This window comes from Dendrobium catenatum, unplaced genomic scaffold, assembly GCF_001605985.2.
Source record: "Dendrobium catenatum unplaced genomic scaffold, ASM160598v2 fragScaff_scaffold_1344, whole genome shotgun sequence".
Classification (NCBI taxonomy): domain Eukaryota; kingdom Viridiplantae; phylum Streptophyta; class Magnoliopsida; order Asparagales; family Orchidaceae; genus Dendrobium; species Dendrobium catenatum.
Window position 1 is genome coordinate 705,344 of NW_021319806.1, and position 17,452 is coordinate 722,795.

The 17,452-nt window shown below is 35.2% G+C and overlaps 1 protein-coding gene across 2 annotated transcripts; it reads left to right on the plus strand.

The window, feature by feature from the left end:
* Window positions 1-1,008: 1,008 nt before the first annotated feature.
* On the plus strand, window positions 1,009-8,808 carry LOC110096869 (heat shock 70 kDa protein 8). 2 transcript variants are annotated; one of them, XM_020822998.2, is made up of 3 exons: window positions 1,009-1,066; window positions 6,629-8,358; window positions 8,672-8,808. In XM_020822998.2, the coding sequence occupies exon 2, from the start codon at window positions 6,630-6,632 to the stop codon at window positions 8,349-8,351; it is 1,722 nt and encodes a 573-aa protein (XP_020678657.1). In that variant the 5' UTR covers window positions 1,009-1,066; window position 6,629; the 3' UTR covers window positions 8,352-8,358; window positions 8,672-8,808. The 2 variants fall into 2 exon arrangements, with proteins under 2 accessions (XP_020678657.1, XP_020678655.1); XM_020822996.2 differs by having other exon boundaries at window positions 6,629-8,793.
* The last annotated feature ends 8,644 nt before the right edge of the window (window positions 8,809-17,452 follow it).

Genomic DNA, 17,452 nt, shown 5'->3' on the forward strand with positions numbered 1-17,452 from the left:
GCGTATTTTGCATTAGGATAAGATTAGAACATCCCTCGTATATCATATATATATATATATAGCTCTAATCCATTACAAATTCAAGGGCTCCAAAATCCATCATAATATAAAATGCATTAGGATACCCCACATAATTTTTTTTCCCTTTGAGTCATGAACCAAAATATTATCACTTTATTACAATTTATTTTTAGAGTGTGATAAGCATTGTCTTAACAAATAATAATAATAATAAAATTGAGTCAAGATGCTCCCAATATGCTAAAAAATAATTAAATCAAATTTAGAATACTAAAGAATAATTAAAAATTGAAAATAAAAAAAATCAAAAACTCATGAAGTCGTCTTGAAAATAAAATTTAGCTAGCTAAAAATATTTTGTAAGATTAATAACTTTTTTAATTCTGAAAATACATAGGATATTTCCTTAATAATTAAAATCGATAATATATTGTATCCTTATTGCTTGACTCCTGATTTTCTTTGAAGATCTATTTCGAACAATAATAATTTTTTTTAAAGTTGATTATAAAATTATTATTAAGAAATTAGTTTTGTTAAATTTATTATGAAAAATAATCTAATAGTAAAAAAAAATTAAAAAAAAATAATTGCAAAATTTTAACAGAAATTACACTCTGCTTTAGCAATAATATTCTATATAACATAGCAACTGTCTAAAAAATAAAATTATAAAAAATTTATCACCACAAAAGGAATACTATACGAGCAGTAAGAATAAGAATATATTATTATTTATCACAAACTTTAGACCATTGGATGTTGTAGCTGTTTGGTGTTTTTCCATCACACGGCGTTTTTTTTCTATTCGATCAAGCCCCCAGCTCGCACCAGACGCTTCTGGAAGCGCACCCGGCGTTGTACACTTGTACGCGAAGGTGCGAGAAGGCCCTCGCGGTTTCTCCAGAACTTTTGATCACTTTCTTCTGCAGCATCTTGTATTTTCTTCCCATCAGCTTTCTCGTCTTCCATTGCATTACTGTTCTGTCTATCGAAACCCCCCGAAGTACTTGCACATAGCTTATCGAGCAAACCGAGTTCTCAGGTAAGCTTTGATTATCTTCTTTTTACTTGCTTGATTGAGTTGATTCTCCTATCGTTCATGTACCGTGGTTTGCTTCTGTAGCATTTTGTTCGGGTAAGATATTTATTTATAAATGCCTTTTAGCTTTTGGTTTTTCACAGTTCGGACTCTGTTATGTGATTGGCTTTGTGAAGACTTTGTGTGGCTTTTGATTTATTTTTTCGTGGTTGGTTGTCGATTGCTGGGTTAAAGATTACGGAGGGAGTTTTTGTGCTGTATGCATTTGTAGCTCCCTCAGCAGGAGCATAAAGGATTTAAGCACTAATTGTGATTTGTGTAAATATTTGCTTTGTATGTTTTATTTTCGAGGTAAGAGGTAAATTGATTGATTGTTGTTCTTCTTTTCCGCATTCCCAGTTAATCTGGCTTGTGTACGCTTGCTAGTGAACGGAGCAGCTATGTCCATTGGAAAAAACGATTACTGTTTCTTACAGCCCACCGTTGTTGGAACGTGCTGCTATATTGGTTGTCGGAGTGATAAAAATGTATAATGTATGTCGTCTAATATGTTGATATTGAAATACTAGTAATTTGACCTTCACTCGTACAGGAAACGACGTCTATTTTGGCTTTTGAGGTATCTTAGTCTAAATACTTCCTTTTGGATCCCTAGATCTGTTGGGGAAGATGAAGAGTAAACACCACAATGGTGAAACAAGCAAGCAAGTAAAAGCAGCGGAAAAGTAAAGGATATCAGGATTTAACGTGGAAAAATTCAAAATAGGAAAAAAACCATGGAGCCAAATCATATATCTCTCTTCTCTCTCACTCTCTCCTCACTTCTCTTTCACATGCAACGTTTTCAATGTCTACCCCAAGAGACGCAACCCTTCAAAAAAACAAGAAAGAAAATTGTATTGTCCTGTCTCGCAGCATTGCGGCGCCAGTTTGGGGCGTTGCGACATTCAAGCCTTTGTTTTGCACCGCTATAGTGTCGTATCTATATCATTGTGGTGCTATGCTCTCTACTTTTTAGGGTTGGGGCGCTTGGATACGTAGTGCCGAGACACTCGGGTACACAGCGCAGAGGCGTTGTAACGGGGAAAAAATTTCGGATGCAAAACACCCGAACCCAAGCAGGGAGTAAACACCGTTCCCCCAGCGAACACGACAAGCTTTGATCGAGACACCAAAACTATCAGATTGATAGACACAATTAGATTCCACATATAACAAGACCATGGACTCCCAATCTCAATACTATCATCTTAGCATTAGGGTTGGTTTAACTAGGATTTTTGTCCTTTTAGAGGATTTCTTTATGACTTATGAGCATAAACTAGTAGGCGGACTTACTTTAATGCACTAGGAGAATATCCTCAACTTTGGCTCATAGCCAAAAGTTACAAATTGGCTTAAAACTTTGGGCCTATTTGGATGTAGGATTTAGGTAATATTTAAGCTAAATCTTGCCAAATGAGAAATAAATACATAGTTAAATTTCACAATAAGTTATATGATCCAGTACACACTGTTTTCGACATTTTCGTCCTAAATCTTGGATTTCATAAATCAGATTTTTGGCGTTTTTTATGAATTTAGCCAAAGAAGCGTGCGAAATGGAGAAATATCATTACTTTTATGGCGAAATCCCATCGTGACTTCCAATATGATAGGAACAACATCGTCTTTGGAGGCAAATATGCTTCAAAGATTCTTTTAGAACGCTACTTCACACAAAGTAGAACAAAGAGGAAATGTAGAAGAGGAAAGTAGTGGTGTCAATATGTGACACAACCCAAAAACCCGACATGAAAATTCTGGGTCAGGGTCAACCCGTTTGGCAGATGGGTTGGAATCGAGTTTCCAAAATTGACTCGTTTGAAATATCGGGTTGGGTTCAATCATCTAACCCAAAATTGACCCAGATCTTACCCAATTTCCCCGCACAGACCCGATTCACCATTTCGCCTCCTTCAACGATGGAAGCCGAAAGGGTTGGATCAGAAGCAACGATGATGGCGACCAGGCCAACGACAAGGACTAGGGTTTGCTTTTCCTCTTGTCCCGTTGTTCTTCGCCTCCTTCGACGACGTTCCTTCCTGTTGAGTTGGAAAACATGACAGCTCGCCGTTCATTTGCATTTGGATCTAAAGCAACAACGCTGACGAGCCGACGACACTTCCATAGGGAGCTCGTTGTTTTGTAGTTGGATCAGAAGCAACGACGATAGAAGGGAGCTCGTTGTCTGTTTTGTAGTTGAATTGATTGCATTTTCTGCTCGTGTCGGGTTAGGTCAACCCGGCAACCCAACGAGTCGGGTTCGGGTTACATTTTCTGATCATCTGCAAAAACTGGTCGGGTCAAACAATAGCTGGTCAATGTCAGGTTAGATCAGAACCCTACCCGTACCCGATTTTGACACCCTTATAGGAAAGCAATGCAATGTGACTTGTTCAAAGCTCTACCTCATGCGAACCAATGAAGTCTAATATTAAGGAAGAAATAGAGAAGAGGGAAAGACAACATGATATAAGGAAGAATCATATTAATTCTTAATTTTTTAATTAGGTATTAATTTAATTAGCTTAATTAACATAACTTGAAATATAATAATCAAAATGACATATCAGTTTTTTATTGAACTATGAAGTAACAAATTGACATATATATGGAAAAAAAATTGCACATGATGTAAAGTGACAAGTGATAAATTGTGTGAAATAATATTGAAATCCAAGAACAAAATAATATAAAATATAAGAATTGCACAAAAGTATCATATAACATCAAGTTTAACTTCAAATTTCTTCTTTCTTACTTCCGTACTCATCCATAATTAATTCTAATGGAAAGCTAAAATAGTTGTCAACAACTCAGAAATCATCTGCACGGTCATTAGTAAGGGGTTTTTATTGAAGTCGTTGTCATAACAAATTAGTCTCTCACCTGTTCATCTTGTGGAGTCCAAGACTCTCAATCTGCTTCTTCATCATTTATTTTACTCGTCTTCGTCATTCTTAAATATTTGCATCAATATAATGATGAGAATAATACTATAAAATTTTTAGAGGAGGAGGTGGTGGTGTGTACTTTTCAAGTGATCACCGACAATGGCTATGACAATGGTGGTTGAGAAAAAGGCGATAGGCTAGAGGTCGAGGTAGTCATTAGGAAGTTGTTGTGGCTCGGGGGTGCATTAAGACATGATTTGTTTGGGGCTTTAGTTTAGGATTTAGGTAAAAGGAAGTTGTTGTGGCTCGGGGGTGCATTAAGACATGATTTGTTTGGGGCTTTAGTTTAGGATTTAGGTAAGATACCTAAATCCTAAACTAAAGCCCCAAACAAATCATGTCTTAATGCACCCCCTAGCCACAAAAACTTTCTCTTGACTACCTTGACCTATATATATATAGGGTGAGGCGTATCACCTCACACCAGCAAGGCGAGGTGCTTCTTAAGGTGGGCCTCAGCCAAGTTGAGGCACAAGCCTCATAAAAAGGTTCAAGGCATTCTTCAGTGGAATTGTGCAGAGACGGACCTCAATGCAAGGCTCATATTGTGCAATTTAAACAATGTTCCTTGGTAAAACTTATCTCGGAACATATTTCCTTCTTGATGCCATTTTCACAAGAATTTGCACCTATTAGTGACTTGTCTAGAGAACTTTCTCGTTGCTTTTGCTATGTCGATATCCCTTTTTTGAGAAGTTGTCCTTCACAGGTATTTGTCCTAGGAATTCACCCATTTTTCACCAGATTTTTTTTTGTTTGACCCTTGATCGACGTCCTTCTCGAAACTTTGACAACCTTCCTATGGAAGTGTTCTTCCCCAATTATTTACCCAATGTCAAGTGTCAACGGGATCAACCTCCCAAAACTCCCCTTGAAGTGACTTCTTGTGTTTTTGAAAAGTCCAGGGGAACTCTTCTTGGTGGTTGTTTTACCATATTGCCCTTCTAATTCTTTAACTTCTTTGTTTTTTGCCTCCTTATTATTAGCTTGTTGAAAACACCTAAATAACTCAGGAATTAAAGCTCTCGATCCTTGAATTTCCTCAATCTCATGTGGCAAACAAAAATTCTTACCGTATAATCATAGGCCCATCTAAAATTTAAGATGAAGGTAAGCAGAACAGTTATAGTAGAGTTGAAGAGGCTTATAATTGAAGAACAAACCTATCGGAGAAGATGTGGAGAGGATGAAGAATGGTAGGGCAAGCCGAAGGCGAAATCCCTCGCGAATAGGTAACGGAGGTTAACCGACCATTAATTGGGTTAAATGAAAATTAATTACTACATTTGAGTTAAAGTGAGGCAAATTGTGAATCGCGAATCGTGAAATTGGGAAATTCAAAATGAGAAAATCGTGAATAAATGAATAATTAACCGGTTTGTATTTATTATTTATATTTAAATTGATTAATTTATTATAATAATATTTAATAAATATAATCAAGGGTGAGGATTATATTTGAAGAAATAAAATAAAAGGTCATGATTTGATATGAAAGGAAACTCAAGTGGTTTTTATAATAGTTGTATAGATTATGTTTGATCTTTTGTGGATTAGGAAAGCTGCATTGTTTGTATAGCTGCACTCTATCCATACATGCATATAGGTAAACACAAGCACGCATGTTCTCCTCTTCATTTTATACCCGTTTAGATTATTTTTTGAGCTTTAAATTGTGCTGCTGTGCATCTTTTGATGGGATGCAATGTGTTATGATCAAAGCTATTGGAGTGTAAGGGTAGAGGCTCAGTGAGTCAGTGGGGATTTTCAAGGAAGTTTACCTCTTTCATCTCAGTGCTTGCTTTTTTCTCTATTTTTTTAACATTACCTCGAGATTTTTATGCTTTCATACAAGCTGAGTGCGATGTTTTGGGCATTGAGTAGACTCATAAGGTAAATATTCTACTGAAGCTAAACATGAACCAAACTCTATTAAACTATTTCGGCACTAATTAAAAAAATTATAAAATTAATATTGTTCTAATTTTTAACATGAAAGAGTAGAAGTTGATGAAGGCTATGTGTTGGATATGATATCATAAAATCGGCTTGTGCCTGGGCCAGTGTTACAAACTCCTAACTAGCTGATAAATGCAAATTGATGCATGTCAAATTATTTGTCTAAGACATTTTTGCATGTCCACTAGTCTAACATTGTATGTATCATTTGCTTAATAACCCCTAGTTAAGTACTTTTTGACCATCTTTATAGCAGTTGGAAGAATAGTTTTGCATATCCTCATTCTATGCATAATGATGATTGAGAAAATTTTCCATTAATATTTACTCCTAAAAATATGTGAAAGCAAATGTGGCAGAAAAGTACTTTAATTCTGAGGTATTTGGGATTTGGGTTTCTTATGGTTGAAAGATGCCATCAACTTTTATTGATATCTATTTTTTAGTAAAACTTAAATTTGTTTCCTACAAATAAGCATAGAGCCTCGCCTACAATTGAATATTATATTCAATTCTTTTAAATGGAGAATAGCTCAAGAGAACTATCTACTTTCTACATGTTTTAACTTTCATGTGAAGGTTCTCATCTTTGCATCTTTATCTGAAGCAGGATGGCTGACCAAACCTACACCGTTGCATCTGATGGTGAAAGTGCCGAGGACATTTCTAAACTGATTCCTACTGAAATTGCAATTGGTATGGATATTGGGACATCTAAATGCAGTGTTGCCATCTGGAATGGCTCAAGAGTAGAACTGCTTCGAAACACAAGAAACCAAAAGTTGATTCGTTCATATGTCTTATTCAAGAATGAAATGCTGCCTTCAGGAGGAGTGAGCACTGAAGTTCCTCATGGTGATCCAGAAATTTTATCTGGAAGTGCAGTTTTTAACATGAAACGGCTAATAGGAAGAATCGATACCGATCCAGTGGTTCATGCTTGCAAAACTCTTCCTTTTATGGTACAAACTTTGGGTATTGGTGTTAGGCCATTCATTGCTGCTCTGGTAAATAACGTTTGGAGGTCCACCACACCCGAGGAAGTGCTTGCAATCTTTCTAGTCGAGTTAAAAGCAATGGCAGAACTGCAGCTAAAGAGGCCAATACAAAATGCGGTTCTTACTGTTCCAGTCTCATTTAACAGATTTCAACTGGCTAGAATTGAGCGCGCCTGTGCCATGGCAGGCATAAATGTCTTCAGGCTGATGCCAGAGCCTACTGCTGTGGCCCTTCTATATGCACAGCAGCAGCAGCAATCCATGCATGAAAACATGGGAAGTGGCATTGAAAAAGTTGCACTTATATTTAGTATGGGCGCTGGGTATTGTGATATTGCTATAACTGCAACAGCAGGTGGAGTCTCCCAGATCAAGGCATTGCTGGGAATTCCTCTAGGTGGAGAAGATCTGCTTCAAAATATCCTGCGATATCTTTTGCCAGATTTTGAGAGAATCTGCTCCAGTCACAGCTTGAAAAATATCAAGTCAATGGCATTGCTTAGAATTGCAGCCCAAAACGCAATCCATAAACTTTCCTCGCAAAATAGCGTCGAAATCAATGTGGATTTGGGCGACGGGAGAAAAATATCTAGATCATTGACCCGCGCAGAATTCGAAGGAGTGAATGATGAGGTATTTATTGAATGTGAGAAGCTGATATCTCAATGCTTACTGGATGCCAAGGTGACTGCAGAAGACTTAAATGATGTAATATTAGTTGGTGGATGTTCAAGCATTCCTAAGATCCGAAGCCTGGTGCTTCGTTTGTGCAAGAAAGGAGATTCATACAAGGGAATTGACTCTCTAGAAGCTGCTGTACATGGCGCTGCTTTGGAGGGAGCCATTGCTTCTGGAATAAATAACTCGTCAGGTAGCTTGGACTTGCTAACCATTCAAGCCACTCCCCTGAGCCTTGGTATTCGCGTAGATGGAGATGGATTTGCACCTATTATTCATAGGAACACAGCAGTTCCTTCCAGGAAGGAAATGCTCTTCACTACTGCTCATGACAACCAGACTGAGGCCCTTATTGTTGTATATGAAGGGGAGAGCAAGAAGGCTGGGGAGAACAATATATTGGGTTACTTCAAGATCACTGGGATCCCTTCTGCTCCCAAGGGCTCTGCGGAGATCTGTGTTTGCATGGATATCGATGCTTCGAATGTTCTGAGAGTTTATGCGGGCGCATTTTTGCTTGGGACACAAGAAGCTGTTTCGCCTTTCGTCGAGGTGAGGATGCCAACGGTAGATGACGGGCATGGCTGGTGCGGGCAAGCTCTGGTTAAGATGTATGGATCTACAATGGACTTGGCTACTATACCGAAGAAAGTGTAGCATTGAGGTACTAAATTTACATACATATCATCTTATATTACTCTATTTATATATTTAACCTCTAAAATTTTAATATTACATACATACCACCTATAGTTCATTTTCATATTGAAATAGAGTGGTGTATTTGATATTAAAATAATATATGATAGTATGTATGTAATATTAAAATTTTAGATATTAGATATATAAATAGGATAGTATAAAGTGATATGTATTTAAATTTTTCATAATTTCTCTTATTTAAGACTAGTCTATTTAGGTGAAAGCTATGTTGATTACTACTACTAAAGTTTGGTTTTCTTCTACATGTCAAACAGTTAAGGGAGCTTCAGTGGAATGTTTGTGCTGTGTCGTGTTCGTAAAAATATCAAAGAGAACTTGTTCTGTTACTTGCACTGTATTGAAAATTACAACCTCATGCTTAGAGTTTGAAGGTTTATTTTTGAAAGTTAAATATGTTATTTTCTTTTTACATATACTGGAAGGTGGGCGATTTAGAAAAATTTTGGATTGCCTCTTTAAGGAAAAATTATTAAGTGCGGAGTGCGCACTGTCCGCACAAGTACTGGATATCTAGCGGTACCGAGTGCGGGTACCGATAGGTACCCAATGCTTGTGCGGACGGTTCTCCCCGTCCGTACTCCGCACCTAATAATCTCTCCTCTTTAAGGGGATGTATGGTACTCTGATTTAAGTATAATTTTTCTCAATAAATTATGTTGCATTTTTTACAACGGAACACCTAAAATTTTCACTCTTAAATTTAATTTATTCTAGAGGCCTAATATATTCAAACATCCAACCTTTATAGCTATTAAGATGCTACTTTACAGTCTTTAATTTAAAGTACTAATAAAATATCAATGTGAATAAGGTTTTATTTAGGATAATTCTTTTATATTTTATTTTTTAGATTTCATTTGAATTTTTTTTTGTTCTTTTATATTTTTTTTTTCAAAAAAGTTATATACTGAGAATAATTTTTACAGCAATTTAAAAAAATTATTTTTTACTACAATTTTATGAAATTACTTCACAAAATTGAAAAAAAAATGTCTCAAACAAAATTTAAGGTTGATTCCCTTTACTTCAATCGTAAATGCTAGCAATATATTAATGAGATATTTCACTTGCATTGTCTTTACTTCCCTTCGATCCAAAATCAAAAGACTGTCTTAATTGTTTTGCTACTGAATGCCTTACTTATTATGGTGGTCTTTTTCTCGAATTTAATGCAATCCCTGAAGCAGATAAAGATGTCAAACTGTTTTTTTTTTTTTTTTTAATAATTTTTTTTTAACATTAAGGTCAATTAAGATAGACTCAAACACACATTATATATATCAAACTTGAATCTAATACCTTTTATTTGATAGCCTAAGCTCCCAACCAACATATCAAAATGGGAGCGGGCTGTATACGTCAAACTGTTAGCCTTTGTGCTTGTTTGGGCCCACTTGCTAATTAAAGCATGGGTCCCAGTCATCAAATTCTTGCTGCCATACCAGTCATAAAATATGTTTTTTTCTCAAGTGAATGATAAATTCCAATTATTTTAGGAGATTATTTTTTTGAATTCGATGGAGATTATTTTTTGAACTCGATTGAAATCTCACTTATAAAATCTCTCTCTCTCTGAATTTGCTAAATACAAAGAACTAACAAAATATTAATGACTTCTTTGTGATAATTTTCTTACAGCTTTTTAAAAATAATTTTACTGTAATTTTTTTTTTAGAATTTTTGTATTAGAAAGCTGATTTAAAAAATAGTAAATAATTATTTCAAATGAAATCTAAAATTTGATTTGTCATAACTATATTCTAGTACAAATTTTTTTAAAAACAATAAAGAACAGAGGGTACAAAATAAACCCTAAAAATTTTCACTCCATCCTCTTTACTTCGAACCAAAATCCAAACAATGGCTTAATTGTTTTTATTCCTTTATTCTCACCTTAGTTAATAGTTGGCTGTTCTTGTTGGGTATAATGGGGATGGTTGCTAGGTGGTCCTTTTCTGGTATTTATTAGAAGCCCAGAACCAACAAAAGAAGGTATTTATGATAGTTTAGGCCCATTTTTGTGGGCCCGCAAAATAGATGGCTCACACAACTCTCCTTGGCCTATTGGTTGAGAGCTTAGGCTTCCAACTAAGAGGCTTTGGAGCTACTTTGTAACTAGAGGTTTTTTACCTCTTTTTTACCTTTGTGTGGTGTGTGTGGTTTTTCTTAAAATTCCAAAAAAAAAAAAAAAAAAAAAAAGATGGCTCTTAGCCGTCAAACCTTACCATTCAACATAATGTTTGCACACGCGGCCCAATTTTTATTTTGCTAGCTGGGTATTAAAATACTTTTAAAAGGAAAAATATGTCATAATATTACAATCAAAACTTAATGTATAAAATTGATAGCAATTGGGCACAAATCCCCCATAACTATTTTGAAATATTTTTAATATTAATGCAATATACTAATATTAGATTATAAGTAAAGAGTGTACGGATGTCATGATATAGGGGTGTCAATTTTTGACACGACCCGAACTCGACCCGAAAAAATCCGAGTTTGAGTCAACCCAAACCTGAAACAGGTCGGGTTCAGGTTCAACAAATCAACCCGTTTTAAAAATCGGGTCTGGTTTGGTTGACCCAGCAACCCGAAAATAACCCGAAATTGACACGAAAACTCCTATTTGACTCAAAAATCCGAGATTGACCCGTTTTGACCCGATTTTGACCCAAAAATCGAAGATTGACCCGATTTTGACCCTAAAACTAGTAATTTTAGGTCAACTTCGGGTTCGAAAACCTGACCCATTTTTAAAAACGGGTCGGGTTCGGGTTGACCCGAACAGTGCCGGGTCAATTTCGGGTTCGACCCGAACCCGACCCGTTGACCCGAATTGACACCCCTATCATGATATACTAATATTAATACTAATTGATGCTTATTTTCTATTTTTGCTATTGAATATATATATAATTTAGGCTTGTTATTTTTTGAGAAGCCCTGTGAATTAAGCTAAGTTTGGGATATCAATCAAAGTCCTCCAAATTGCTCTTCGTTACTCCTTATTTATAAAGCTATGAGCAATAAGAAAGGAAATCTATAAAACAAGTAAAAAAATACAATACTTCACATGTCACCCAAACAATGCTACATACTACCCTACACATGTGTCAATCATTAATTGGTTTAGGGAGAACAGAGGATGCAGATATTCTTTCATCTATTTTTGGGCGAGTACGATAGTGTTGAGTATATAGTGGGCGAGCTTGGTAGTGATGAGTAAGAGTAGGCGAGCCTAGGGATGTGAGTGAGCTGAGCTAGCTTGCAAGCTAGCTCGAGCTCAGCTCTTTAACGAGCTTGCAAGTCATGCTTATTGAGCCACGAATTTGAGCTCAAGCCTATACTCGAGAGTGAAACCCATATTTTTAATGAGCTCAAGCTTAGTCGGGCTTAGCTTGAAAGCTCATTGAGCAGCTCATTTAAATTAAAATAAATTTCATAATTAATTTAAATTAATAATATATGATCTAATTTATTATTTTAAATCAAATTTATTTAAAAAAAAAAATTCTAAAAAAAAAATTAATTTTAAATTAAAATTTGAGCTAAAAAATCAAGTCAAGCTCGAGATTATAAATTTTTTAATAAGTCGAGCTTGAGCTTTGTAAACTAGCTAGAGTTGAACTCTAGCTAAGTAAGAACTAAAAAAGCTTAGCTCGATTAGACAAATACTCGACGTGACTCGTTTACACTCTTAGCCAAGTTTGCAAGAGAGTTTTGAGGAGGAGGTGCTTAGTTGTTATGGAAGTTGCTAGCGACTTCTATGAGCCTCGAATCTCCTATGTGAAAAGTCGAGTGACCTTTGATGGTGGCGAAGTCTACCTCAGTGGTCGACCAATTATGGTAGAGTGAGTCGAAGGTGCTTTCATATAGCTAAGTTTGGATGAAAGAACAGTTGCTTTGGAGAGAGTGAGTGTCTGATGCGGCATCCGCCATGCGTTGGGCAAGCTCCTTAGTAAACCAAGCAAGTAGCCAAGGTTGATTCTTTGGTCGAGCCCTCCTATGAGCCTCATGTGTGTAGAATCACCCATATGGTTCAAACGAGCTCATCCCCACCCACCACGAAAGAGCGAGTTCCTTCGACGTCGGCAGGTTACCTACTAAATACCTACAAATACATACACAAGCATACAATGATAATGACCCATGAACTTCAATATAATAAAAATCATTAAAATCTCCACCCATAAATAATTTTCAAGCATTGTTCTGTTTCTTAATACAACATGCAGTCACACTATTTGATCGTGCTACCCTTATTTTTTCTTAGTTATTAAAAATTAATAATAAAAAAATCTCCATTTTTCTTAAACAAAATACTAGGGTCCATTAGACCATGACAACATGCCTTAAAAAAATAAATATTACAATTAACATGTTAGATAACAATGCTTCAAATCTATACAAATTCTCTCATCCTTGCTTCTTTTTTTTAGACAAAATTTTATCGTTCATATGTCACCAAAAAACACATCGATCATGCAGTAATCTCAAGGTATATTTCAATTAGAATTTTTCAAAATTAAATTTGGTACCATGCACATTTCGTTCTTAGCAACTTTATAGTCAAAGACTTATTTTTTATTGCAATTTCCAGTCATTTGTCGTTGACCACTACCAACTATTGCAGCCGACAACAATCATCATTGCTATTGAGGATCAACATCAGAAATATCTAACATTTCCAGAGTATTGAAAAGATTTAACCATTCTGTCGGGTATTAAAGTCTATATATGGATATTTACTTTCTATAATCCATATTGAGAATATGTAGTCATATTGTTAGGTTAACCCTCATACTTGATATCTTTACTCTCCCTCTTCCTCAACAGTGAATAAAGAATGATATTTCCATTACGCACTATCTAGTGAATTTAACAGCTAGATCTGACCCTGTTATTTTTTCCCTTTCTAGGTTTTTAACATAAAAAAAAATTATTGTCTTATTACTTTCATCAGTACTTGCTGAGTCTTTGTACAACGCCGAGATATAAAACATATACTCTACTGGCTAAAATTTTCTAGCACACAACAATCATAGAAAAATATTAATTTAAAATAGGATCAAGCATATTATTCTAATCTTACCATCTCATTTTATAATTTAGAAAATACTTCGAATTCTACTAATTTAATTTATTTGCTAAATATACATTTGCATAAGCCATTTCTATCTTAAATAAAAAATAAATCATAAATGTTTTTCATATCTGCCATCGTTAAAAAAGTACAGATGGAACAATATTATCTTTTTAATGTATTCAATACAAATGGAAGAAAATTAATTTTTATGTATGTTTTTATTTTTGATATAAATGGAGCAAGAACAATAAACATGACCAGCACTCAAGAAGTCAAACAAACAAATGCCGACTTAGGGAAAATTAATCATGATTTCGAGAAGATCATAATTAAGACCTGAAATTAATGACAATTTTTTAAACAGAACGCCACATAAATTTTTTTTTGGGACAGGATATCCACCCGCTGCCACCCTCGAAAGGGAACTTTTATTAGGTCCGGTGTAAGGACGTAGAGGAACGTCCGGTCGGAGGCAAAATCCCGCCAAAAAACTCGGTATTTGCTCGGCATTGCTAGGTATTATTTGATAATAACGAGGAATACCGCTCTGTGAAGATCAATACCGAGTTATACCGAGCTATATCGAGCAATACCGAGTTGTACTAGAAAAAACTAGGTACAACTTTTGTATAACTCGGTATTGCTCGGGTAGCTCGGTATAACTCGGTATTGGGTCTTCACGTGATGGTATTCCTCGTTATTGTTTGGTTTAGCTCGGTATTTGCTCGGTATTTCTCGTATTTTGGCGCGATTTGGCCTCCGACAGGAAGTTCCTCTACGTCCGGTCGGAGGACGTAATAATTGTTCCTCGAAAGGGCGCTAAGCGGCGTGACTAATCCTCGGCTGACCTAGAAGAGGCACTCACCTCAAAAACCTCCTGGCCTGCACTTGATTGAGCCCCACTTAAGAGGCGCTACCACTCGAGGGGAATCGAGCAAAGGTTGGGGGTTCCCAATTGTATTCGCCCACCAACCAAGCTAAGCATCTGTGGGTGCCGCATAAAATTCAATTTTATGTTTTAAATTAGGGATGAATTTGGGCTCATTAGACCAAAATACTTGTTGCACATCTCTTAGGCTTCATTTGGGACGACTTTCTTACTGCTTCTTAAACGTCATATTTCATCCCAACTCCATTTGGCTCCCATTTCACATTTTTTTCTTCTCCAACAACAACTCTTGTTGTCTTGATCGCTACTCGTCATTCATTGTGCGTTATAATCCATTTTGTTTCATTTTTCTACATTTGGGAGGCAAATCTTCAACTCTTTACTCATTTTCAATTTTTAAAGGATTTCATCTGTTAGTTTCTGTTTAAATTATATTTTTGTACAGTCTAGGGTCACCCATATATTAGATTTTTCATTCATTCTTTTATTATGGATTTCATTACATCTAAAATAATTATATATAGTGTGCACTTATGTCCAAAAAATTGGAGAGGCTGGGGGATTACTAATTGAAGATAGATGTTGATTATTCATAAAAATTATTCATGAATTAGCTAACTTTACTCTATTTATTGCAGGATGATTATGTATGAATTTAGGAGAGTCAACCTTCAACTCATGAGGGATCCTCTGATATTTAGGTATATGCATGTGAGACACATGCATCAAGCTCAACATCCTATGGCAGTAGAGGCAATGAGGAGGAGATGAGCCAAACGATAGCTGCACTTATGAAGGAGATAGAGCGGATGCTACAAATACAAGCTGACATATTAACACAATGATTTAAGATACTGACGGAGCTACGATCATAAAGGAAAAAACAACGAAATAAGAAAGTTCAGGAGTTTGAGAAGAGTGAGGATGAATGGGCTACTATATATATTGTAATATGTAATAATGAACTGAATGTTAAATTTGGAAAACTATTTAAGAACATGTTATGTTTTTTTGGTTACATATTTTTTCTTTAATTAACATTCTTTAATATTACTCTTTGTCTATACTGCCAGTTTTGGTTTACATTATTTTATTATAATGCGTTGGAACGAGTTGCTATGACATACAACCGTTTTCTATACAAATAGAAGGTCAAAAGTTTTTTTTTTTTTTTTGTACAGGTTGTCGACAGATTTTCGATCGGAAATGAACGATACAGAAAAAATCATCAATTTTGCTATGGGAAAGGATCTACTTGAGATTTTCTGGCAGATCCGTGTAATAAAATTTTGCCTGAAACTTCCAACAAAAATTCTGCCACCTTACTAATTTCCGGCATAATTACATTCATCAGCAACCGGGTTTGATTCTGTCGAAAAAGTTATAGTTAGTGACCTTTTCCCCACAAGCATTTTACTGGCGAAAAAAATTTCGTTAAAAATGGCTGATTTCCGACGAAAAATTCCGTCGAAAATCTGCAATTTTTCTATAGTGAACTATTTTGATGGCTTCCATAAATTAATAGAATAAATGATATGATTCTTCCCCCAATTGCCCGGAAAAAGTATTTATTTGCTTTATTCTAGCATTTCATACCTTCAGGCTTCATGCATGACATTTAGATATTGAAATTTGCCCCTACATGAACAATTATCTTTGTAAGTTTCATGTCTATCTCACATCATATGCTAGGTATACTAAATATTGGCATATTAATTGTATTCTAATATTGACAATATCTCCTGCATGTAATGAGATGACTACATGTCCATGCATCACTGCCATCACATATGATTGAAAGTTTGAAACTCATCATTCATCGCTAAAGCGTTTACCCTTAATAGCATCTAGATGCTAACCACAAGGTTGTGATGCACTACTATTATGATCATATATATAGTATACAATATAAATTTAGGTTTCGTTTGAGATGATTTTTTTACTATTTTTAAAAGCAACTTTTCAGTGCTAATATTTTAATTTTTATATGAAAAATTATTTTTAGAAGCATGAAAAAGCTGTCCCAAATAAAGCCTTATTCGAACACGTTTCTTGGTACTCAATATTATTAGTTATAGAGCATGCATTTATGACACAATATAATCAAAATTTAGTTGGAAAGAACATACCCACATGTAGCTCATGCCAACTTAGGAGCTCTTCCACTTGTCTAATTTGTTTGCTATATATTCCACATCAAATTTCCATGCTCAGATCAATTGTGAGGATTAAATCACTGAAAGTTAGAAGTGCAAATTTACCAATAATGATAGACCTATAATATTTCTGTTAGACACTAGATGGAAGTCGAGTTCAAGTAAATGCGGCTTGAATCAAATATAATATTTTTGAGTTTGGTCAATCAAATTCAAAGTTAACAACTCGACGTGAAAATGAATATTGATACCTATATCTACACTAGTCACCCAATCATTTTCGTCCGTCATCAACTAACACTAACAAACATCATTGCCTAGTTACATTTTCCAACCATTGACTTACTCGCACTCCCATCTTCTCTTATTATTTCTCCAACATTTTCCAATACTTTCACTGTAGGCCAAGTTGACAATCCATACGTTATAATTTCATCTTCTCCAACTAAGAGAAAAAATAACTACTTAATATTCACCCAACATACTGAACAATTTCAGATGATTCAGGGGTAATATTTTTTTCTTGATACTTTTTTACATAAACATTCATGCGAGCTCCTACATTTTGTATGTGCAAACTTTCTGCAATTCTAAGGTAAAAAATCACACTCAACCGCAAGAAATTTTACAATACACAATAACCATAATTATGAAAATTGCCTAGTTATCATTCCTTTCAATGTGTTTTTTAATTTTTTTTATTGTTTTGTATGTTGGTTCTTTTCAATGTTACCTGAATAATAAGAGAGAAATATGATGAATCACAACCCAGCAGGCATATCTCTCTCTACTTTATAATATAATTTTGGGGTTTTCTATTAATTACATACAACTATTTGAGGTGTGGGAACTCACTCTTAACAGCCTATCGTGGAGGGGACTTTATGTTGGTGCAAAATCA